Here is a 25,630-nt window from a genome sequence, read left to right as displayed (position 1 = left end):
GATTTTTTTTTTTTTTAAAGGAAAATGAGTTACCATCTTTTAATTTTCCCTTTCTTTATTTATTATTATTTTGAATTGTACATTTGTTGAGTTTTATTAGTTTTTTTAGATACATTTCTCTGTTTTTGATTTTATAGTAAAAAAAAAAAAATTGGGTTTGGGAAAGTTTGTTAATTTAAAAATAAAAGAATAATTTCCAAATTTTATATACTTTTTGATGATACACAAAATATTATAAATAAATTTTATAAATAAAATTAATATTTTCACTAACTTACCTTTTGAATTTAGAGAAAATTTGTATTATTTGATTTTGGTACGACATAAATTATATATATTACATTTGTGATTGTTTCTATAATAAATAAAAATATGGTTATAAATTACATTACTATTTATTAAATTATTCTAAATTGAAGTTGAGATGGTCCGATATCCAATAATACTGTGGGCGAGTAGAACAAAGAATCTTAACAATATTGTTGTGCCAATTATTCTTGCAAACCATACCATATTTGGGTTTTGAAGTACAACCACATTTTGCCATTGGCCTTAAAAGACTAGCTGGGTACTAACACTTGTTTAATGAAGGAACATATCCAGCTCAAATCCCCTCTATAACATTTCCTAAGAAAAAAAAATTACAAACACATTTTATACGGTACTAAGAAAAGAAGTTGGACTTGGAGGGATTGGGACATCTACAGTCCCTTCTAGCATTAGCAGAACCTTTTTCATCGAAGGACGAAGAGATGGCTCATCAAGAATGCACCAAAGTCCCACTTTAATTATTCTCTCCAATTGCCTTTTGTCAACATCCTTACCACTCACTAGTTTATCTAGCTCACAAGCCTCAAAGCAAGAGTATGCCCATTCTTCAAGAATAGCTTCTTCTTCAGGAAAACACCAATCCACATTCTTTCTACAACATATAAGCTCCAATAGAACAATACCGAAGCTGTATACATCTGCTTTGACTGTCACTCGCTGGTTTCGATGCCATTCTGGTGCAACATACCCCTTTGTTCCTCGGATACCTGTAAAGGTATTGGTTTGGTCTGGCTTTAGTAGATTTGTCAATCCAAAATCAGAGATTTTTGGGCACCTATATTCATCCATGAGTATGTTTTGAGGCTTTATGTCACAATGAATGATTTGTGACTCGCACTCTTCATGGAGATAAAGAATTCCCTTTGCTATGTTGCAAGCAATTTCTATTCTTTCATCCCAACAATGTTTTTTTTCTGGATTGAAGAGTATATCTGCAAGTGAGCCATTGCTCATGTAATCATATACCAAAAGCCTATTCTCTCCATCATGACAATACCCGAGCAGACGGACAAGGTTCTTGTGGTGTGTTCTTCCAATAACTTTCATCTCGGTTTGAAACTCTCTCTCTCCCTCAGTCAACACTTTCTCTAGTCTTTTGACGGCTACAATCTTCTGACCATTCCATATTGTTCCCTTGTATACAGTCCCGAATGATCCTCTACCCAGCTCTTCCTTGAAACCATTAGTCATTTTCTCAAGATCAGAATAAGTAAATGATCTTAGAGAAACATCCATGGTTAATTCAACATTTCCACTATTAGAGACCCTTCTATATGCTCGGACTCGATTTTTATAAATTGCAATTGCAGAAATCACTAACATAATGAGTCCAAAAGCACCAAATGAGATGCCCAGAATCATTATGTCCTTTCGAGAATATCTTTCACGTCCCAAGGGCTCAATTTTATTTATGGTGGAAGTAGATATAGCTACCTTGATGAATACAATGTTTACATCACTCAGTACCCTTCTTCCAAATCTCAATGGAAGCTTTTGCTTTCGACAAACTCCAGCTCTGTATGTAGCAGCTTCACAATTACAATCCTTCAAACATGCTGCTTCACAATCGTCTTTGGTCAATATTGTTAGGGAAGAAAAATAATTATCTTCCCATACAGTATTAGGTACTGCTTTCATGATATATTTCATACTTTCATCTTTGCTCTTGCAACTTTCTGCAGTGAAATTCCTTTCACAACCTGAGCTCCAATTTCCCTCGATAACACTTGCAAAATCTGGAAGACATAAGCAATTAGCATCCTGATCATTCATAATGCAAAACCCATTGAGACCACACAGGCCCTTAGGGTCACACTTATTATCGGAAGATGGCCATATGACTGAGAAATTCCCATTCTTATCCAAATTGTGTGAGTATAGCCTGAAGATCCCATCGACATCAATCCGCATAAAATACACTACATCTTTTGGGTGAGAATTGCCTTGAGTCAGACTTTTTAAGATTGTGCCGGTGGAATTGAGCAAGTAAAGACGACCATCATCATTCAGACATAGTGAAACATTACTGCCTTTTCCATCTGTTCCAGAAGCCCAATAAGCATATTCAGCCGCATCTGTGATTTGCACTGGGTACTGCACAAGGTTTCCATCCTTCTGCATTATCAGACGAAATATTCCTGTCGATTGATCAGATTCTGAAACACTTGAAACCAACTCATTTCCAACTGTGAGACGCTGACCTTGTAAGAGGGTATTCGTTGGGGATTTAAAACTTTGCCATATAATCTTTTTATCAGAATTATAGAAAACAAAGTTTCCCGAATCAAGCATTGATGCTGATGCTGCACGTTCAGGAGGATTGGCAATGGCCGTCTCTTCGCCTTGTGCCGATTGCATGATGAGTCTACCATCATTAGTGAAATTCAATGTAACACTGGCGAGAGCTGGAGGTTTGTCTCGGTTGGCTGTCCAGACTACTGTCCTTTCAGGAATCCCAGCAAAAAAAACTCCAACAGCATAGCCGTTGGCTTGTTGGTAGAAGCCAAAGGCATAGAAACCAGATTGTGATTGCCATGAAGACTTGGAGGTAGGTGTTAAAGAAGAGCCAAGGTTTACAATGGATTCCCCTCGTTGAGCTTCTGTAGTGATAATTGCTGAGAGAAAAATAAAAAACAAGAGACTTGCCATTACGAGAAAATAGATAGTTCTCTCTGTTATTCTTTCACTCTGTTTGCAAATGAAATGCGACTAACACAGCTCCTATTAAATATTTTTTTTGGAAGGTGTTTGGAAGGAAATAGTTAAAAAAAAAATGAAGCATTCTTGAGAATATATCTTTCCTAAGGATGAAAAGTCACAACTTGTGTATATTCAAAGAACTCTGAATATATAGAATAAGAGTCATTCACTTTAGTCTCTTTCTTAGCTGGAATGAGAAGTCTTTGCATGCGTTTAATTATATTCAAAGTCTTTCAGCTGGTCATCCATTGAATTATTTATTAGTTATAACCCAAGCAACACGGGATGTTTAATTTCAAAGTCTCAATGCAGTGCTAAGTTTAAACCAATAACCTTGTTGTTGAATGGCACCATTTTTTTAATGATGAAAACTAGGATTCAAATTCTCCCACCTCATTACTGTAACTATCGAATTAAAAAAAAATCACAAATATCTTAGGGACTAAAACAGATGTTTGGCAACACAAAAACTTAGCTCTGTTTTGATAGTAGCTCAAGGGAGCGAGCTCGAAATCCAAGAAGCTGTAGAATTTGGACATTCAGGCTAAATGGAATCAATCTAGGTAGGGCAGATGAACCACTTGTGGTAAAGTTAGCTCCATTTGTGAAATTTGGCCTCACAAATTCAAAACACGGAGTCAAATAAGCAGTATGCAAGCTCTCGCCTATGAAACAAGAATTATGCAGTTAGCAATTGAATAGTTTTCATAACTACTTGATTGGGGAGAGGGAGAATTATAAAGTCAAAGGAAGTTTCAATCATTATCAAATTGGGTTTGATGGAATAATAAATGGAAAGTTGAAAAGTTAGGAAATGTTAATTAAGAGATGATTTTTTTTTTTTTTTTTTTGATGTGATTGGGAAAATGTTAATTTGCATAAGGAAGGAAAAGAAAAGGAAAAAAAGAAAGTTAGTGGGGCCAATAACTTGGCTGCTGATGTGGCTCAACAAGAGCGAAGCAACAATAAATACTGCGCTTCAATTTTTTTTTTTTTTTGAGAGAGTTTGAATAATGGCAAGTCCATCACACCTATGAAGTTCAGGACTTGTGGGTTCGAATAATGGCAAGTCCCATTAGTGCTTAGATGGTTCCACATCATAATGCAATGCAGGAGGATTAAGTGGTGAGGCAACAGTGACCACACCTACTTCATCCAAATGATTTTGGCCAGTAGAATGCTTATAAGGGTCAGTTAACTTTTGTAAGACTCAAATTTTAAAAAATAACTAGATCATTGATTCTGATAATAGATACAGCAAAGGGTCCAATTCAGATCCAGTTTTGGATTTTAAAAAGGGTACAAGTAGCATAACACATTTTACATTGTACAAGGGACTCAAGAAAAAAAAATACAAACACATTTTACACTATACTAAGAGAAGAATTTGAACTTGGAGGGATTGGGTTATCTAAAGTCCCTTCTAGCATTAGCATACCCTCTTGATTGTAGGATGAAGTGATGGATCATCAAGAATGTACCAAAGTCCCACTTTAACCATTCTCTCCAATTGTCTTTTGTCAACCTCCTTACCACTCACTAGTTTGCCTGGCTCATGGGCCTCAAAGCAATGATATGCACATTCTTCAAGAATAGCTTCTTCTTCAAGAATTTTCCAATCCACATTCTTTCTATAACATATAAGCTCCAACAACACAATTATGAAACTATATACATCTACTTTGACTATAACTGGTTGATTTCAATGCCACTACGGTTTGCACCAGTGGAATTGATATCCATAATCATCAAGACATAGTAACACATTATTGTCTTGTCCATCTATAATAATAGCCCAACAATGATATTCAAGCTTTAATTCTGATACTACCAATGGGTACTGCATGAGGTTTTCATATGTATTTTGCATTACTAGTTGAATACTCCTATCAATTGGTTAGATTCTAAAACACTCGAACACAACCTTGTCCAGCTGAGAGACACTGACCCTGTAAGATTGTATTGGTTGGGTTGTGACTTAAAACTTTGCTATATAATCTCCTTATTAGTTTTATAAAACAAACTTTCCTGAATTAAGCATTGATGCTGATGTTGCACGTTCAGATGGAGTGGCAATGTACATCTTTTTGCCTAAGTTGTACGGACACGGACACGGACACGGACACGGGGATACAGCAATTTTTGAAAAATAAGGACACAACACGGCGGCGACACGGCGGTTAAATAATTAATTAAATTTTATATTTAGGCACATTTTTTAATATTTTTAGACATAAAATACATTTATGTCTAGAATTCAAATTATGTAAGAACTACAAATAAGTAAACTAACACCCAAAGTAGTACAATAATACACATAAAATGTTTAGAGTACAAACCATAAAATGACAGCAAGTTCAACATTAAACTAAAAACATAGAAGGAAAACAAGTTCAACATCAAACTAAAAACATAAAAGGATAACAAGTTTTAAACATTCAAGATTATCACAAAACAACAACATCATCCTCATCAACATAGTCATTATTCTCAACAATACTTGTCTCCATCTCTGGCTCATCTAGTGTGAGATAAGCAATCTCAAGCAACCCAGGTCCTCCAAATGGTTCATCCCAATTATCTCCACCAATGTCCCACTTCTTAGATTCTCCTGTAGTGTACTCAGGCCTCCTCCTTGAAAGAAGTCAAAGATTAGAATGAACAAACACTAAATCTTCAGCACGTTTAGGAGTAATTCTATTCCTCCTCATAGAATGGATGAAGCCATATGTACTCCAATTCCTCTCAGCACGGGATGATGAGCAAGGTTGTTCAAGGAGCTTTAGAGCTAAAGTTTGAAGCAGTGGTAAACTAGACCCATAAGTTGACCACCAAAGCATTGGATCGAATTTCCACCTATCCTCCATGTTATCCTCATCATAAGTCTTAAATGATGAAAACAAACCAAACTCCTTAATAACATTATGCCAATCATCAGGATCAGGAAAGATCCTTTTAAGGCACTTGTTTCTCTCCACTGAAATTTCAGTATCCTTATGTGGCGCAACACGGCCTTTGACTTCCTCAATCCATTGACTAGTATAATACCTAGTTAAAAGCAAATAAATAAGTGCAACTACTGAGTTTAGTTTATTTGTTTGGAAATGCCTAAAGAATATAAACGAAAAGATTAAAGAGATAGAAAAATTACTTCGGATTTAAGGAGTGGGCTAGGCAATGAAGTGGTGTGCAATTTTTAGTCCACCGGTCAATGAGTATATTGTGTACCACATCATAGAATGGAGACTCCTCATAGTCTTCCTTGCCTTCATGCCGGTATATTTCTTTCTTCACATTTTCTATCATGGAATCCCACATTTCATACACCTTATGGAGAATAGGTGCATTCGTGTCAGCCACTTGAAGCATCTCATAAATAGGTTCTGTGAATCTCAGAATATATGCAACCTTGTCCCACCACAAATCATCCAAAACATAATCCCTCATAGTTGGAGCTTTTCCTACATCATCTTCTCTATATGACATCCATTCCTCACTAACAACCATATTTCGAAGATTTTGTTTTACTTGAAACAATCTTTTAAGCATGATGATTATTGAAGCAAATCGTGTTTCAGCAACAGCAAGTAACTTCAAAGGGGAATATGAATTAAAAATTGTCAATCTCATAGAATGATTTGTGATGAAAATACGAATGAAAGTTGCCTCATCTGAAACTTGTGCAATCCAATTACATTCATTATATGCAACCTCATTCTGCAAAGAGTACTTAGGTGCACATATATTCTTCAAAGCCAAATTGAGGGTATGCACAACACAAGGTGACCAAAATATATGAGGATATTCAGCTTCAACAATAGATCATGTAGCCTTCATAACAGATGCATTATCAGTAATAATTTGGACAACATGTTGATGCCCAACCTCACCAATGACCTTTAGAAACAAGTCAGCAATGAAATGCTTGTCTTTGTACTCTTTGGTACCATCAATGGATTTGATAAAAAGTGGCCCTTTCAGTGATGTAGCCATAAAATTGATAAGTGGCCTTCTTTGTACATTTGTCCACCCATCACTTACAATGCTTAAACCCTTTTCTTTCCAAGTGTCTTTAATTGACCTCAACAACTTCTCAATATGTGCCCTCTCTTTTTGCAACAAAGTTGTTCTTAATTTATTGTAACCCGGAGGAATATAGCCCACTAAATTATTATTAGTTGCAAATTTGATCATCTCAATCCAATACGGGTTCTTAGCAAAGTGAAAGGGTAAACCAGTAGAATAAAATGTTCTAGCAATAAGAGAATCTAATTGCTCTTGACATTGATTGTTAAAAGCCCTCTCCAAAGGAGAATTCCCCACCCCTTTTTTTTTTTTGGAAAAATGGGATGACTTGTAGCTGTACTACTCTCCCAACTGCCCAAATTAGGACTAGTATAAGAATCAGTTGGTAAAGATACTAGCTTAGGCTTCTTCAATCTACGCGAAGATTCCTCAAACGCATCTTCTAATTTCTGCATTTCATCATAATACTCATCTCCAACCTTGGCACATGCTTGTATTCCAAACTTAGGCAGTTTTAACAAGTGTGCCTTCACCCTTGAATAAGATCCCTTGAAAGTTTTTTCACAATAATTACATTTGAAAGAAACATTCCCACCACCAACACTTGCTTTTTCTAACCTAGTAACATATTTCCACAGAGGAGCAGCAGGTGTCTCTGATGATTTCTCACTTTCATTTTCAATATTCATTTTAGTAAAATCACCTACAATATTTAACTTCAATAAATAAATAAAAATATAACAGTACAGACAAAAACAAATTTATAAATTATAAGTTATAACCTATAGGCCACAACAGCAGATAAAAAAAAAAAAAAAAAACGAAACGCGTTATAAATAACTAAATAAGCACACCCACCCATTCACCAAAATCAACACCCGAAAGAAAGAAAGAAAAAAAAACAGAGAGAGAACAGAGAACTGAGAGTAGAGGATCGGACCTGTTGTCCGCGTCGAGAGAGATGATCGGAAGGGACAGAGGGGCGAGGGCATGGCGTCGACGTCGGAGCTCGCCGATCGGCCCGATCTAACTCGGGTGAGAGACAGAAGGCAGCGGTAGCGACAAAGGGAGGGTGGGTTTCAGCGAGTCAGCGACAGAGAAGAAGTGAGAACTTGAGAGTTGAGACTTGAGATGTGTGGTTTCATTTTTCAGACTCTAAACATGTAGGGTTATCACAGAATCAACGGTATTGGTAAGTCCACCTGTCAAAATCTGTGAAATTTTTTTTTTTTTTTTAACTGCTGGCATGTCAGACGTGTCGGAACACGCTCGGTGCCGTGTCAAAGAAACGAAAAAAAAGGGACACCGTCGGACACCAGAATCTGGCGCGTCGTCCCCATTTCGGTGTCCGACATGTGTCGGACACGGACACGACGCCAAAAATGGCGTGTCCGTGCAACCTAGCTTTTTGCCTTGTGCTGATTACATCATGAGTTTACCATCACTAGTGAAATTCAATGTAACATCACATCAGTGAGAGTCGGAGGATTGTTTTGGTTGTGAAGAATAGTCATCATACTTGAGCCTCAGCGGCGAGCCCAGTAAGGAGCCCGATACCAGTGAGGAGCCCAGAAGCAGAGGCAAGCCTAGAAATGATCAAACGCACCGTCGCATCACTTAAAATCACTCCGTTTACAGTCACACCAAAATGCATCGTTTCATTTATGTTTTCAGTTATTAGCTTTAATTCTCACACGTGTATCAGGTGGTTAGTTTGTTAAGTCTATAATAACAAACTCCACTTTTCTCGCTAAGCTCTCTCCCTCTCTCTGTGGTTATATAAATAGAGTTAGTCTTAATGATGTAATTAAGCTAGCCATTTATGCAAATACAAGACTCTTTCCATTTTATGGTTTTCTTTCATTTAGCTTTTCTTTCAAGTTGCCTGTCTTTTCAGGAATCCCAGGAAGAAAAACTCCAATAACATGATAGACCAGAGCGTGACAACCATGAAGAATTGGTAGTAGGTGTTAAAAAAGAGCCTATCTTTTCAGTTCTCCTTGTTGAGCTTTAGCAGTGAAAATTGCTGAGATAAGAAGAAAAAGCAAGATATATAGTTGCCATCATTGGACAATAGCTAGCTCTATCTCTTTGGCTTCCATTCAGTCTGATTTCAAATGGAATTAATCATTCAATCCACCTCCAAATATAGTAAATAAATGGCTATCTCAATCTACATATCTTGTCCTGCACAAAGTGCCGAGTTACGGTGTTGTAAAGAGAAAAAAAATTCGAACTCTTTGGAACAAAAGAGAATCATTCACTTGAGTGAATATTTTTCTGCAAATTGAAAAGTCACCGCTTTTGTATGTTCTAATAATCTGCAAAGTAATTGTAATAGAACAGACAATAATGGTCTTCCTAGAAGGTCAAGAGTGTCTGAATCCACGGCGTAAAGCAAAGAGATACTAGTAGACATCATCGATCGGGCTCGAAGTTGAAATTGCTTGAAATTTGGCAGGTTGAACGAAACGGTCTTTTAATCAAGAGTCTTCGTTTTATAATGAGGTGTGCCTTAATTTTAGCAAATTCCTTTGTTTAGGTTTTGAAAATAGTGATTTTGCTGTTTTTAGTAATTTTTATTTCTTTAATAATTTTTTGTTTAAAAATCAGAATAAAGTCCCACTTGTTTTGGAACGACCTTTAAGGTCAATAGTTTATGATTTTACATTTAACTCAATTTTTTTTTTTTTCATTTTTGATAAAATTCAGTATTTTGCCACATGATCTCGTAATTAGTGCAAATCAAGGTTTTGAAAGTTTTCCTAGTCGTTCTAGGGTTTTATCTTTTCAATATTTATATGTTTTGTAGCATCTAGAGGCAAGGAAAATTATCTATATATATCTAAAAGTTAAACCGTAGCATTTATTGTTTTTACGCTCCTATTGAGCCACCTCATCCGCTACGTCAATGACCACATAATTAATCTTTTTCATATTTATTTTTTTCGTTTAATTTCTTACAATATTAAAAAAATATATATATATATATATATATATTAGCTTTACAAATTCATTTTAAAGTGGTTTTAACTTTACATATTCATCTACTTTAGTTTTGATGTTATAACTAAATAATAAATCAATGGAAAATCAATACAAAAGTGTTGTCTGTGTATATTCCTCTTGGGCGGTTTTTACTTTAAATATTATTTTGCCCCTTAACCTTCCTTTATTTTGTCTTTTCTTATTCTCATTCTCTTACTATAAATTTGTCACTCTCTCATTCTATTCATATTTTTAACATACAAAAAATGTTATTTCTCTCTCTCTCTCTCTCTCTCTCTCTCTCTCAATTTTTTTTTTCATTTTTTTGGGTTATTTTATTTTATTTTATTTTTCTTGCATCTCTACCTTAGATTGATGAATATTTGTGTTTTTTAGAATCTACTTTTGGTTGTTTAAAACTGAAAAAATGAAATCAATGAGTAATATATACTTTTTTTAAAAAAATGAACTCTACTTTTCATTTTTTTATTATTTTATTTATTTTTCTTGCATCTCTACTATAGATTGATGAATACATGTGTTTTTTAGAACTCTACTTTTGGTTGTTTATAACTGAAAAATGAAATCAATGAGTAATATTTTAAATTAAAAAAAAAAAAAAATTGTCTCTACAAAGGTATTCACAGGTCTTGCTTAATTATTGATGGTAGAAACTAATAACTATCCATAGGAGGGTTTCCTACTAGAGGTTTGTAACCCTCATTTTCATATTATTGACTAATTCATATGTGTTCCTTAATGTACATATTTTTTATCATTTTATTTACTAAACTAAATACTTTTAATGAATAGTGTTTGTTGTTGATTTGATTTGGGGAAAAATTCATATTATTATTTGTCATATTTTGTGTTGCTGTTAGGTATTAGTTTATTTGGAAAACAACAGGATGATCCAGATAAACTAATGAAGAACAGTTAGTGTGGGATGTCTGAGGACTGAAGAGGATTAAAACAAGAAAACATCTCGTACAATCCCTCCCGTGGAGGGATATCCACCCCAAGGACTTCACCTACCTGTGGATGCGAGGGGAGACAGGACAAAGAGCTTGAGGAGAAGAGGAAGGACCATATGGGGGGAAGAGATGGTGGGAGGAAGTTTCCTGGAAAGACATACTTTCCCCCTCTACATTGAATGCCCTGCAACAATCTTATCAGTTGCATTATGAGGAAATGACACATGAACAGTAACTTCACAGCTAGCAACCCATTCTACCACCTTCAGCAGAACTTTGATGGGACAAGTGTTCTAAGAAAAGTCTTGAGGCATACAAATGGAGGTCTAGGATGCAAGGTGGAAGGATATATAAAGGAAGGAAACCTCCCAGTTAAAGGGATGAAAATTTTTCTCTAAGAAATAGATTAACTGGGAAGTGAACGGTGCATTGCATAGCGTGAAACTTGTATCAATCATATATAAGAAACTAAACCTCGAATCTGCCCGAGGAGAGCATTGTTTTCAATCATTACTTGCATTACACCTCTCTATTACTCTGGCCTCTTCGGCCTTAGACTTGAACTTAGCTAAGAATTACATTTGAATTGTTTTCCCACTCTCTTTAGAAATTCTATTGTTTGAGCTTGGTTTGAAGGACAAGGCACCACTGTTCTTAGTGGGCTTAGGCCATCAATTTCTGAGTACTCACAATTAGTGTAGTTGAAAACAATGGTCTTTATGCAATTTCCATTCATTGTTTGTAAATATTTTGTTTAACAAATTAATTAGTAGCAAATTGTTATATTTTTGTTATATGATGTTCTTAGATGTTTGTGTAATTGTTTTGAGCATTTACAAATATTTTATATTGTTCTTTATCTTCCCTATTTTATTAGTGTATTCTTTGAGATTTTTAAGAAAAAAATTCAAATTTGTGGTAAAATTATTTATTTATCACATGTTAGATTAGATGATAGATTAGATTATGACAACAATAACACAATACTTCTCCTTTTTCCCAAAATTATTTTCTACTTTTTTTCCCGTTGAAATTGTACTCTTGATTTTTTTTTTTTTTTTTAAAGGAAAAAGAGTTACAATCTTTTAATTTTCCCTTTCTTTATTTATTATTATTTTGAATTGTACTTTTGTTGAGTTTTATTAATTTTTTTAGATACATTTCTCTGTTTTTGATTTTATAGTAAAAAAAAAAAAAAAAATTTGGGTTTGAGAAAGTTTGTTAATTTTAAACTAAAAAAATAATTTACAAATTTTATATACTTTTTGATGATACACAAAATATTATAAATAAAATTAATATTTTCACTAACTTACCTTTTGAATTTAGAGAAAATTTGTATTATTTGATTTTGGTACGACATAAATTATATATATTACATTTGTGATTGTCTCTATAATAAATGAAAATATAGTTATAAATTACATTACTATTTATTAAATTATTCTAAATTGAAAAAAAAAATTAATGAGACCGCCTTAAAAATATTATCATGCGCAATACGCGGAATCCGTGACAAGTTATTAATAAAATACAAATTTTGTCTATTGTTTCCTCTAGTAGTTTCTAGATCTATTATCTTGTGGATTTAAGAGATGCATTGTAGATTCGAAATTTTTGACCAAAAACTAATAATTTAGTTTCTGTTATATCAAAGAAAATATGGTGTACGCTTTCTTTAAGTTATTCAGTAGACTAAAAAGTTATTCAATGACAAAAGTTATTCAGTAGACTAAAAAGTCTTTGCATGTGTATATTCTAAGTCTCTCCACTTGTCTGCCAATGAATAATTAATGTTCGATAGGACCATACGGGTCAACACCATCAACACGGTAGATTTATAATTTCTGAGTCAGTCCCAACAACCATGCTGGCCAACTCTAGCAACACAGCTGTCATGATGTTTAAGACTACCCACCAATAATTTAGATTTGTTAGAGATATATTAGCCCATTAGCATAGGCCCAAGTCTAATTCTACTTTGTGTGCAAGCCAAGTCTCCTACTTGTACTAGAAGTCTATTAGTCTAGGGTTTAGTCTACTATATATACACATGTTATGATTCATTGTAACACAGGATTTGTACTACACTATAATATATTATTGATGTAGCCCTTCAAGGTTTCCTCCGTGGATGTAGGCCGTTAGGCTGAACCACGTAACCCTCGTGTGTTATTGTGTTTTATACTTTATGCTTTCGCTTCCGCATCTATACTAGCATATTCAACATGGTGTATCAATGCTAATATCTAACATGGTATCAGAGCCACCTTCTTGTGGCCATGGTTTTCTGTCCTTACGGTATATTTAAGAGCAATCTTTGTCTTCCTCGGTGTTTTTCTTCGCTGTGTTCATCTTCTTTGGCTTCCTACTACTGCCGTCAAAACTTTCCGGTATAGTTAAGCCACCGTTAGAAGTCGCATCAACACTGCAAGACCATTGCCTTCTTCAAACTACCGTCACAGAGCCAAATTTCATTCAAGGGATCTTCTCAACCTTATCAAATCTCAAGATTTCATCAAGCTTCCATCTTGAGTTTGAGAGGTGGTGTTAGAGATATATTAGCCCATTAGCATAAGCCCAAGCCTAATTCTACTTTGTGTGCAAGCCAAGTCTCCTACTTGTACTAGAAGTCTATTAGTCTAGGGTTTAGTCTACTATATATACACATGTTATGATTCATTGTAACACAGGATTTGTACTACACTATAATATATTATTGATGTAGCCCTTCAAGGTTTCCTCCGTGGATGTAGGCCGTTAGGCTGAACCACGTAACCCTCGTGTGTTATTGTGTTTTATACTTTATGTTTTCGCTTCCGCATCTATACTAGCATATTCAACATGGTGTATCAATGCTAATATTTAACAAGATTCAACATTGTTGCCTAGGTCGTGTAGGAAACTGTAGAATTTTTTATATTGTTCGAGACCAAATCTTGTCGGAGAAAATCATTGGATTGGAATAAACCAAGAAATTGTTTGATAGAGAAATTTGTAGAATTGAAGAAATCAATTCAAAATACAAAATTTTAATTGATTTGTGTATGTAACTCCCATTATAAAGTAGGTTATATATTAATATATCATCATTAAAGTGAATAAAAAACATATAGCTAGCCTTTTAAGCTCTTGCTCGATGAATATAAGCCAAGTGAATGAACCAGGTAAACCCTCATGATCTATCTTATTTAGAAATGGAGATAAATTATTGTCTATAGGATAATAATAAAATGTGGTCAAATTAATATTATTTTTTTTGGGGAGATTTTCAAATTAATATTATTATATTTATTTTTATAATAAATCTTTTATAGCTGTAAATAATTCTTTTTGGTAATAAGTAGTTCTATTTGATATAGACAAAACACTATTGCTTCCTATATTCAGAGTAGCCCATAACAAAAGCTAGAGACTGCAAATACTTTTACTAACAAATTATAGTTTTGTGAATCCCATAAACAAAATTTGGGTTCAAATGCCCCCTTTGGCCCTCCCCTACTTGTATCTTAAGGAAAAATAAAAAAATAAAGCATTTGATTTTTATCTTTTTAGGAACATTTTTTTTTCTCCTTTCTCAACGGTAGTATGCGGAGTCATTCCCTCGCTCAAGCAAGGGCCATTGACATATACATATATTTAATAGCATTTGAAGTTGAGATAGTCCGATATCCAATAATACTGTGGGCGTGTAGCACAAAGAATCTTAACAATATTGTTGTGCCAATTATTCTTGCAAACCATCCCATATTTGGGTTTTGAAGTACAACCACATTTTGCCATTGGCCTTAAAAGACTAGCTGAGTACTAACACTTGTTTAATGAAGGAACCTATCCAGCTCAAATCCCCTCTATAACATATCCTAAGAAAAAAAAATTACAAACACATTTTATACGGTACTAAGAAAAGAAGTTGGACTTGGAGGGATTGGGACATCTACAGTCCCTTCCAGCATTAGCAGAACCTTTTTCATTGAAGGACGAAGAGATGGCTCATCAAGAATGCACCAAAGTCCCACTTTAACTATTCTCTCCAATTGCCTTTTGTCAACATCCTTACCACTAACTAGTTTATCTAGCTCATGAGCCTCAAAGCAAGAGTATGCCCATTCTTCAAGAATAGCTTCTTCTTCCGGAAAACTCCAATCCACACTCTTTCTACAACATATAAGCTCCAACAGAACAATTCCGAAGCTGTATACATCTGCTTTAACTGTCACTGGCTGGTTTCGATGCCATTCTGGTGCAACATACCCTTTTGTTCCTCGGATACCTGTAAAGGTATTGGTTTGGTCTGGCTTTAGTAGCTTTGCCAATCCAAAATCAGAGATTTTTGGGCACCTATATTCATCCATGAGTATGTTTTGAGGCTTTATGTCACAATGAATGATTTGTGACTCGCACTCTTCATGGAGATAAAGAATTCCCTTTGCTATGTTGCGAGCAATTTCTATTCTTTCATCCCAACAAAGTTTTTTTTCAGGATTGAAGAGTATATCTGCAAGTGAGCCATTGCTCATGTACTCATATACCAAAAGCCTATTCTCTCCATCATGACAATACCCAAGCAGACGGACAAGGTTCTTGTGGTGTGTTCTTCCAATAACTTTCATCTCGGTTTGAAACTCTCTCTCCCCCTCAGTCAACACTTTCTCTAGTCTTTTGACGGCTACGACCTTCTGACCATTCCATATTGTTCCCTTGTAAACAGTCCCAAATGATCCTCTACCCAGCTCTTCCTTGAAACCATTAGTCATTTTCTCAAGATCAGAATAAGTAAATGATCTTGGAGAAACATCCATGGTTAAATCAACATTTCCACTATTAGAGAGCCTTCTATATGCTCGGACTCGATTTTTATAAATTGCAATTGCAGAAATCACTGACATAATAAGTCCAAAAGCACCAAGTGAGATGCACAGAATCATTATGCCCTTCTGAGAATATTTTTCACGTCCCAAGGGCTCAGTTTTATTTATGGTGGAAGTAGATATAGCTTCCTTGATGAATGCAATGTTGTCATCACTTAGTACCCTTTTTCCATATCTCAATGGAAGCTTTTGCTTTCGACAAACTCCATCTTTGTATGTAGCGGCTTCACAATTACAATCCTTCAAACATGCTGCTTCACAATCGTCTTTGGTCAATATTGTTAGGGAAGAAAAAGAATTATCTTCCCATACAGTATTAGGTACTGCTTGCATGATATATTTCATACCTACATCTTTGCTCTTGCAACTTTCTGCAGTGAAATTCCTTTCACAACCTGAGCTCCAATTTCCCTCGATAACACTTGCAAAACGTGGAAGACACAAGCAATTAGCATCCTGATCTATCATAGTGCAAAACCCATTGAGACCACACAGGCCCTTAGGGTCACACTTATTATCGGAAGATGACCATATGACTGAGAAATTCCCATTCTTATGCAAATTGTGTGAGAATAGCCTGAAGATCCCATCGACATCAATTCGCATAAAATACACTACATCTTTTGTTGGATATCCGCCTTGAGTCAGATTATTTAAGATTGTGCCGGTGGAATTGAGCAAGTAAAGATGACCATCATCATCCAGACATAGTGAAACATTACTGCCTTTTCCATCTGTTCCAGAAGCCCAATAAGCATATTCACTCGTATCTGCGGTTTGCACTGGGTACTGCACAAGGTTTCCATCCGTCTGCATTTTCAGGCGAAATATTCCTGTCGATTGATCAGATTCTGAAACACTTGAAAGCAACTCTTTGCCAGCTGTGAGACGCTGACCTTGTAAGAGGGTATTCGTTGGGGATTCAAAACTTTGCCATATAATCTTCTTATACGAATTATAGAGAACAAAGTTTCCCGAATCAAGCATTGATGCTGATGCTGCACGTTCAGGAGGATTGGCAATGGCCGTCTCTTCGCCTTGTGCCGATTGCATGATGAGTCTACCATCACTAGTGAAATTCAATGTAACACTAGCGAGAGCTGGAAGTTTGTCTCGGATGGCTGTCCAGACTACTGTCTTTTCAGGAATCCCAGCCAAAAAAACTCCAACAGCATAGCCATTGGCTTGTTGGTAGAAGCCAAAGGCATAGAAACCAGATTGTGACTGCCATGAAGACTTGGAGGTAGGTGTTAAAGAAGAGCCAAGGTTTACAATGGATTCCCCTTTTTGAGCTTCTGTAGTGATAATTGCTGAGAGAAAAATAAAAAACAAGAGACTTGCCATTGCTAGAAAATAGCTAGTTCTCTCTGTTATTTTTTCACTCTGTTTGCAAATGAAATTTGACTAACACAGCTCCATATATAGTCAATAAAAAACAAGAGACTTGCCATTGCCGAGTTATGATGTTCCCTTGAGTATTACTTTCCAATATATATATATATATATATATATATATATATATATTTTGGAAGGTGTTTGGAAGGAAATAGTTATTAAAAAAAAAAATGATGCATTCTCGAGTCTTTCCTAGGGACGAAAAGTCACAACTTGTGTATATCCAAAAAACTTTGCATATATAGAATAAGAATCATTCCCTTTAGTCTCTTTCTTAGCTGGAATGAGAAGTTTTTGCATGCTTTTAATTATATTCAAAGTCTTTCAGCTGGTCATCCATTGAATTATTAATCAATATATATAATAATAGGTAAAATTAAGAGGAAATCCAATTAAATTTTAAATTGGAATTAAATTATAATCTAATTTTACGCCATGTGTCCAATCTAATATAAGTTTTTAAATTTTTGTTCCATGTGAGTTAATTCATTGTAAAAATTGGATTTTAATTAGAGTTTAATTTTGTGCCATTTGTTCCATCTAATCTAAATTTTTTAATTTTTGTGTCAAATGAGTAACTTTGGTGTAAAAAAACGAGGAGTCCAATATAAGTAAATCATAAAAAAATATAATTTCTGAATGATTTTATATTTATGAGTCTTTTATTTGTATAACTAAAAAAAAATTCAAGTTTATAAGTTATACACACACACACACACACACACATATATATATATATATATTAATAGCCAAAGTTAAGAGAAAATTCAATTAAATTCTAAACTAGAGTTTAATTTTGCACCATGTATCTCATCTAATTTTTAAATTCGTGTTCAAGTGAATTATTAATTGCAAAAATTAAAGAGTCTAAATTCAATTAAATTCTAAATTGAATTTTAATTGGAATTCAATTTTGCGCATGTGTTCCATCTAATTTTTTAATTTTTGTGGCAAGTAAATTATTGAATGTAAAAACAAAAGAGTCTAGATCTAATTAGATTCTAAATTATATATTTGCAATTGTGATTGTTTTTAAATGTATCCGTGCATATGCACGGGGTTACATAGGCAAAGCTAAGAGAAAATCTAATTAGATTTCAAATTGGAATTCAAATTAGAGTCTAGTTTTGCGCCAACTGTCCCATCTAATCCAAGTTTTTAAATTTTTGTGTCAAGTGAGTTAATTCTATGTAAAAATTAGATTTTAATTAAAGTTTAATTTTGCACCATGTATCTTATCTAATCTAAGTTTTTTTAATTTTTGTGCCAAATAAGTTAATTTAATGTAGAAAACAAAGAGTCCACTATAATTAAACCAAAAAAAAACCTAATTATATATCTAAATCTGTATATAAACATATAATTTAAAATCTACATATTTTATAAGCCTAAGTACAATTATTGAATTAATACCTGCAAGCTTAGAGGCTGTTTGACCAACCAAATTTGATAACTCAATTCTCAGTTTCCATAACTCATAACTCAAAAATGGTGGGACCCATAGCAAAAAGGTTGTTTGGCCAAACGATAACTCTGTTTCCATAACTCTGTTTCCATCACTCAATTCTCTGATTTTTGAGTTATGGAAACTGAAAACAACCAAAGGCTGTTTTCAGTTTCCATAATTCATAACTCAATGGGATTTTCGTAAATAAACACACATGGAGGGACCCACAGCCGCAACTTTTGACCACCTTTTGACTTTTTTTTTTCACTTGATCGGTCTTCAATTCTGGATTTTTTTTTTTTCACTTGTTCGGTCTCCAGTTCTGTTTTTTTTTTTTTTTTTTTTTTTTTTTGCTTCGGTGAGTTTGGGTACTGAAAAAAAAAAAAAAAAAAAAAGTTACACCGACTGATAGATATGGGCCCACAAATAGTGTGAAAAATATTGAGTAATGAAAATTGGGTGATGATGCCAAACGGGTGTGAAAAATTGAGTGATGAGTTATGAGTTATGAGTGATGGAAATTGAGTGATGAAAAATGGTTGGCCAAACAGGCTCTTAGTTTTACGTAAATGCGTATCCAGTGCGCTTGCATCTATGGACATAGCAACATCACCACTAAGCCCTACAACTGTGTGATTGAAAACGTTTATTTGCTGAGTTGCTCACCATAAACTTTGAAGTCATTAGGCTTTTTGGTTTTTACTAATATGACTTACACCTTCAAAAAAATTTCATAAGCAAGTTTAGCTCTTGCATCAACTTTGAGATTCTTTTTAGTGTTTATTGAATATGAAACCACAACTTTAGAAAAAATTTATTTTTTCAAGCATGATTGGCTAGAGTAGACTCCCTACTTGTCATTTGTCATTTGTCAATAATAGGTTATTTTATGATGTGTGGTGTCCTTTCAATTATTTTCTTGACAAATTGGCCTTTAGGGGCATATGATTAATTGGCCGTGTATTTTGGGGGAGGACTTTCTTGGTCTTGTAACGTATATTAGTGGAGAACAGGAGGACTAACTGACCGTGCATTTGGGGGTGAAGGAGACTTGACTTAACTGACCGTGCATTTGGGGGTAAGGAGACTTGACTTAATTTCCAGTGCATTAATAGAGGCATCATTTCACGTATAAAAAATAAAGCACCGACTTGGGTAGTGCATTAGGGGACGCACTAATTGCGCAATGACAGACTACTTGTAGTGCATTAGGAGGTCGAATTTTGTGTATGTAACATAAGAAGTTATAAGTAAATATTGTACTTGCAATTGGTTTATATGAAGCGCATAGGCAGTAGAATTTGTTGACTTCAATTAGCCCAACAAAACCATTTCCTGCACAGCTATAAATATTTTCCTATAACAAAATTCAATCTTATAATAAATGTTCAATAAGTTTGCTGAGCTCAATTAATCCTCGTCCCCGTACCTGGTGCCTATTTGCAATGGGGAATTCTTGGAGTATTTTCTTTGACATTCTGAAATCCCAATTTCAGATCCTCACTTGGTCTCTTTTACTAGTTAGTTATAACCCAAGCAACACGGGATGTTTAATTCCAAAGTCCCAATGCAGTGCTAAGTTTAAACCAATAAACTTGCAGTTCAATGGCAATTTTTTTAATTGAAAATTAGGATTCAAATTCCCCCATCTCAATTATTGTAACTATCGAATTGAAAAAAAAAAAAGAAAAAAAAAAGAAAAAGAAAAAGAAAAAAAGATCACAACTATTTTAGGGACTAAAACAGATGTTTGGCAACACAAAAACTTAGCTCTGTTTTATGATTGAAAGTTCAAAAACGTGTAAAAACACCTTTGAACGTTTAGACCCCCAAATTACAACTTAACCAAATCAAGCAATATGTCAAACAACTAGTGTGCGGAAACTTAACATATGCTATAATATGAAATTGGTTAAAAACTATCTAAGCCATAACAAAATAAAATCCAGCAGATAATATAAAAGGCAAAGATAGAGAGGAAGGAAGATGCAAACACAAAGACAACACGCGATGTGTTATCGAAGAGGAAACCGAAACCCTCGGCGTAAAACCTCTCCGCCGCCCTCCAAGCGGTAATCAATCCACTAGAAAATACAGTTGGGATACAAGGACAGCAATAGACCCTCCAAGCCTAATCTACCCAGTGCACCTAAGCCCTCCAAGCTTCTTGCTCCAACGAGGTTGCGCCGAACCTTTTTCTTTTCTAGCTTCCCGGATTCCGCTACTTGACCATAGCATCAACCAATGAAGATTGGTTCCTTCCTAACTGCTTCCCAAAAATCCAAACAACTGTCTCACAGTGATGATAATGGTGAGAACCAGGTTTGGTATAATGCCTCTCAAGGATTTAACAATGGAGAGGAAGAGTTGAGGAATTTGAAGAGTCTCTAAGGTATAGATTGTGTGTGAATCAATCTTGTTTTTCTTTAGGGTTTCTCTCTCAAAATTCTCTCTGGAAGCTCTCTTTCAATCGTGGGTAAAAGGGATATTTATATTAGAGTGGGAGAGGAATGTGAAACGTCAGGTTTTACAAAATAGGGGTGGCTCGCGGCTTGACCTCGCGGCTTGACCAAGTCGCGAGTTCCAGTCGCGAGATAACCGTATGGCCAGTTGTCCTGTTTTGTCCTGTAGTGCTCCAGCTAGCATGACTGTTCATCTTCCAGCATGCTTGGCACGTGTGCTGCTTCTGGCGGCTTGCAACCGCAAGTCACCCGCGAGTCCCAGCCGCAAGTCTCTGTTTTCTTGCACACTCTTGAGCAATCTTCACTCTAACTCACTTACTACCCTTACATCAAACCCACCTAAATACAGGGTTACTAAATGCTGAATTACAAGCAAATTTGGCACGGAATAAAGCCAATTAGATGGTTGAATAAAATCAACCTTACAATGATTTTCCATGAAAATATACCCTTAGACAGTAGCTCAAGGGGGCGAGTTTGAAATCTAAGAAGCTGAATGGAATCAATACAGGTAAAGCAGATGAACCACTTTTGGCAAAGTTAGCTCCAATTGTGAAATTTGGCCTCACAAATTCAAAATACGGAGTCAATTGGGTTACAATCAAATAAGAAAATAACTAATTTATGAATGCTTTCAGGGATGTACGTATTATACCTTTACAATTTTTTTTTTTTTTTTAATTTTTAGAATCAGTTGGATTACAATCAATGACTCAAAAAAAGATAAATTCTAAGTGTAAGTTGCTCTCTCTCTCTCTCTCAAACAAATGGTACTAATATAGACATTTCACATTTGCTTGGTGTGGCAGGAAATATTTACTGGGGATTGAAATATAGCATGAAAGGATGAATCTAATCATTATTAAAACACTAATATCATCTATGGATTAAAATTTTCCCTAAATAAGTGGAGTTTAATACATGACATTTATATGAGAGACAGAGCAAAGACATGTTTAAAATCATGATCATATATTCTAATACCGTCAAACTGTGATAAATTGAAGAGGGAAATGATTAGACCTCACTTTCTTTTGTTCCATTTCTCTCTCAGCTTGATTTGATTAGGTTCACTAGTAACTCTTCAACTTGGTCTTCAATTACAACTTTAAGACACATTAAAACTCAATAAAAGACACATAATTTGGCATGGTTTGACAATACCAAAACACATCAACCTAACATAAACGAAGAATGGCTACTTTGGGAGGTGGCTTAGTTGTAAGAAGTTTTTGTAATCTATCACACCTATGAAGTACAAGACATGTGGGTTCGAATAATGGCAAGTCCCATTAGTGCTTAGATGGTTCCACATCATAATGCAATGCGGGAGGATTAAGTGGTGAGGGGGCAGTGACCGCACCTACTTCATCCAAATGACTTTGGCCGGTAGAATGCTTATAAGGGTTAGTTAACTTCTGTAAGACTCAAATTTTAAAAAATAACTAGATCATTGATTCTAATATTAGATAGAGCAAAGGGTCCAATTCAAATCCATTTTTGGATTTTAAAAAGGGTACAAGTAGCATATCACATTTTACATTGTACAAGGGACTTAGGAAAAAAAAATACAAACACATTTTACACTATATTAAGAGAAGAAGTTGAACATGGAGGGATTGGGATATCTAAATTCCCTTCCAGCATTAGCAAAACCTTCTTGATTGTAGGACGAAGTGATGGATCATCAAGAATGCACCAAAGTCCCACTTTAACCATTCTCTCCAATTGTCTTTTGTCGACCTCCTTACCACTCACTAGTTTGCCCAGCTCATGAGCCTCAAAGCAATGATATGCCCATTCTTCAAGAATAGCTTCTTCTTCAGGAAGATTCCAGTCCACATTCTTTCTACAACATATAAGCTCCAACAACACAATTCCGAAACTATATACATCTACTTTGATTGTAATTGGTTGTTTTTGATACCACTCTGATGCAACATACCCCTTTGTCCCTCGGATGCCCGTAAAAGTGTTGGTTTGGTTTGGCTTTAGTAGCTTTGCCAATCCAAAGTCAGAGATTTTCGCACACCCATATTCATCTATGAGTATATTCTGCGGCTTTATGTCACAATGAATGATTTGTGACTCACACTCTTCATGAAGATAAAGAATTCCTTTTGCTATGTTGTGTGCAATTTCAATTCTTTCATCCCAGCAAAGTTGTTTTTCAGGTTTGAAGAGTATATCTGCAAGTGTCCCATTGCTCATGTACTCATATACCAATAGCCTATTCTCTCCATCATGACAATACCCGAGTAGATGGACAAGGTTTTTGTGGTGTGTTCTACCAATAACTTTAATCTCGGTTAGAAACTCTTTTTCCCCTTCTGCCAATGCTTTCCCTAGTCTTTTGACGGCTACAAGCTTTTGACCATTCAATATTGTTCCCTTGTACACGGTCCCAAATGATCCCCTACCTAGCTCTTCCTTGAAATGATTAGTCATTTTCTCAATATCTAAATAAGTAAATGACCTTAGAGAAAAATCCATGCTCAAACCAACATTTCCATTATTACTGACCCTTTTATATCCCCAAACACAATTTCTATAAACAAAAATCCCAAAAATCAATAACATAATGAGTTCGAAAACAGCAAGTGAGATGCTTATAATTAGTATGGCCTTTGGATGCTTTTTTTGGCTACCCATGGGCGCAATGTTATGTATGGTGGATGTAGACATACCTACCTTGATGAATGCTATGTTTGAATCACTTAGTACTATTCTTCCATATTTGAAAGGAAGCTTTAGCTTTTGGCACGTACTGTCTTTGAACATAGCGGCTTCACAGTTACAGTCCTCCAGACACGCTGCTCTGCATTCCTCTTTAGTTAATAATGGCAGAATGGAAAAAGAATTATTAAATTCCCATTCAATATTGGATATTGGTTCCATGGTATAATTGATACTTCCATCTTTGCTTTTGCAACTTTCTGCAGTGAAATTCCTTTCACAGCCTGAACTCCATTTCCCCTGGTTAACATTTGCAAATCCTGGAATGCATGAGCAAATGGCTTCTCCACCAATATTAGTACAAAACCCGTTGAGGCCACACAAGCCCTTAGGGTCACACTTATTATCAGAAGATGACCATATGACTGACCAATTGCCATTCTTATCTAAATTGTGTGAGAATAGCCTGAAGATGCCATCGACATCAATTCTCATAAGATAGACTGTATCTTTTGTCGGATATCCGCCTTGCGTCAGATTGTTTAGGTATGTATTGGTATTGAGCAAGTAGAGATGGCCATCATCATCAAGACATAGTGAAACATTATCACCTTTTCCACCTGTCCAAGAAGTCCAATAAGAATATGGAGCCGTGTCTGAGGTTTGCACTGGGTACTGCACAAGGTTTCCATCTATCTGCATTTTCAATCGAAATATTCCTGTCGATTGATCAGATTCTGAAACACTCGAAACCAGCTCTTTTCCCGCTGTGAGGCGCTGACCCTGTAAAAGAGTATTGGTTGGAATATCAAAACTTTGCCATGTTATCTTATTATTAGAATTATAGAGAACAAAGTTTCCCGAATCAAGCATTGATGCGAATATTGCACCGTCTGAAGGATTGGCAATGTTGGTCTCTTTGCCATGTGCTGATTGCAGGATGATTCTACCATCGATAGTGAAATTCAGTGTAGCATCAGCAAGAACTGGAGGATCGTCTCGGTTAGCTGTCCAGACTACTGTCTTTTCAGGAATCCCAGCAAGAAAAACTCCTATAGCATAGCCATTGGCTTGTTGGTAGAAACCAAACGCATATAGACCAGAGCGTGACAGCCATGAAGAATTGGTGGTAGGTGTTAAAAAAGAGCCAAGGTTTACAATGGATTCCCCTTGTTGAGATTCTGTAGTGATAATTGCTGAGAGAAAAATAAAAAACAAGAGCCTTGCCATTACTAGAAAATAGCTAGTTCTCACTGTCATTTTTTCACTCTGTTTGCAAATGAAATGCGACTAACTCAGCTCCATATAGAGTCAATAAAAAACAAGAGACTTGCCATTACCGAGTTATGACGTTGTCTTGAGTATTACTATTAAATATGTTTTTTTGGTAGGTGTTTGGAAGGAAATAGTTTTAAAAAAAAAAAAAAATGAAGCATTCTTGAGTATATATCTTTCCTAAGAATGAAAAGTCACAACTTGTGTATATTCAAAGAACTTTGCATATATAGAATAAGAATCATTCAAATGGAGCTAAGAATTCAATCCACCTCCATATATTATAAATAGTCAATTTCCTTCCACATATTAGATATAGTCAATAAAACGAACAAGGTCTCAAGTATTTGTCTCTAATAGTTGACTAAGTGTTAGTTTGGATACAAAACGCGTTTGCGTTTGTGAATGGGTTGCGTTTTTTGTGTGGGTCCCGTGCATTGTTCACAGGACCCGCAAATACGGATTTCAGCAAATTTTTCATTAAAA

The 25,630-nt window shown here is 35.2% G+C and overlaps 4 protein-coding genes across 4 annotated transcripts; all 4 read right to left on the bottom strand.

Annotated features, from left to right (window-relative positions):
* Window positions 1-579: 579 nt before the first annotated feature.
* Window positions 580-2,979, bottom strand: LOC115971014 (G-type lectin S-receptor-like serine/threonine-protein kinase LECRK3). Its single transcript, XM_031090677.1, has one exon. The coding sequence runs from the start codon at window positions 2,977-2,979 to the stop codon at window positions 655-657; it is 2,325 nt and encodes a 774-aa protein (XP_030946537.1). The 3' UTR covers window positions 580-654.
* A 2,498-nt stretch (window positions 2,980-5,477) lies between these two features.
* LOC115970566 lies at window positions 5,478-6,537 on the bottom strand. Its single transcript, XM_031090180.1, has 3 exons — window positions 6,182-6,537; window positions 5,698-6,078; window positions 5,478-5,664 (listed from the first exon to the last, which is right to left on the bottom strand). The coding sequence occupies exons 1-3, from the start codon at window positions 6,535-6,537 to the stop codon at window positions 5,478-5,480; spliced, it is 924 nt and encodes a 307-aa protein (XP_030946040.1).
* Window positions 6,538-14,708: 8,171 nt separating this feature from the next.
* Window positions 14,709-17,357, bottom strand: LOC115971012 (G-type lectin S-receptor-like serine/threonine-protein kinase LECRK3). The gene has a single exon (XM_031090676.1). The coding sequence runs from the start codon at window positions 17,231-17,233 to the stop codon at window positions 14,909-14,911; it is 2,325 nt and encodes a 774-aa protein (XP_030946536.1). The 5' UTR covers window positions 17,234-17,357; the 3' UTR covers window positions 14,709-14,908.
* Window positions 17,358-22,774: 5,417 nt separating this feature from the next.
* Window positions 22,775-25,099, bottom strand: LOC115971143 (G-type lectin S-receptor-like serine/threonine-protein kinase LECRK3). The gene has a single exon (XM_031090851.1). It carries the CDS (start codon window positions 25,097-25,099, stop codon window positions 22,775-22,777), a length of 2,325 nt encoding a protein of 774 aa, XP_030946711.1.
* Between the last annotated feature and the right edge of the window lie 531 nt (window positions 25,100-25,630).

This window comes from Quercus lobata, chromosome 12 (genome assembly GCF_001633185.2).
Source record: "Quercus lobata isolate SW786 chromosome 12, ValleyOak3.0 Primary Assembly, whole genome shotgun sequence".
Taxonomy (NCBI): Eukaryota; Viridiplantae; Streptophyta; class Magnoliopsida; order Fagales; family Fagaceae; genus Quercus; species Quercus lobata.
Note: the sequence above shows the minus strand (reverse complement) of the source record. Positions and strands in the feature narration are given on the sequence as shown.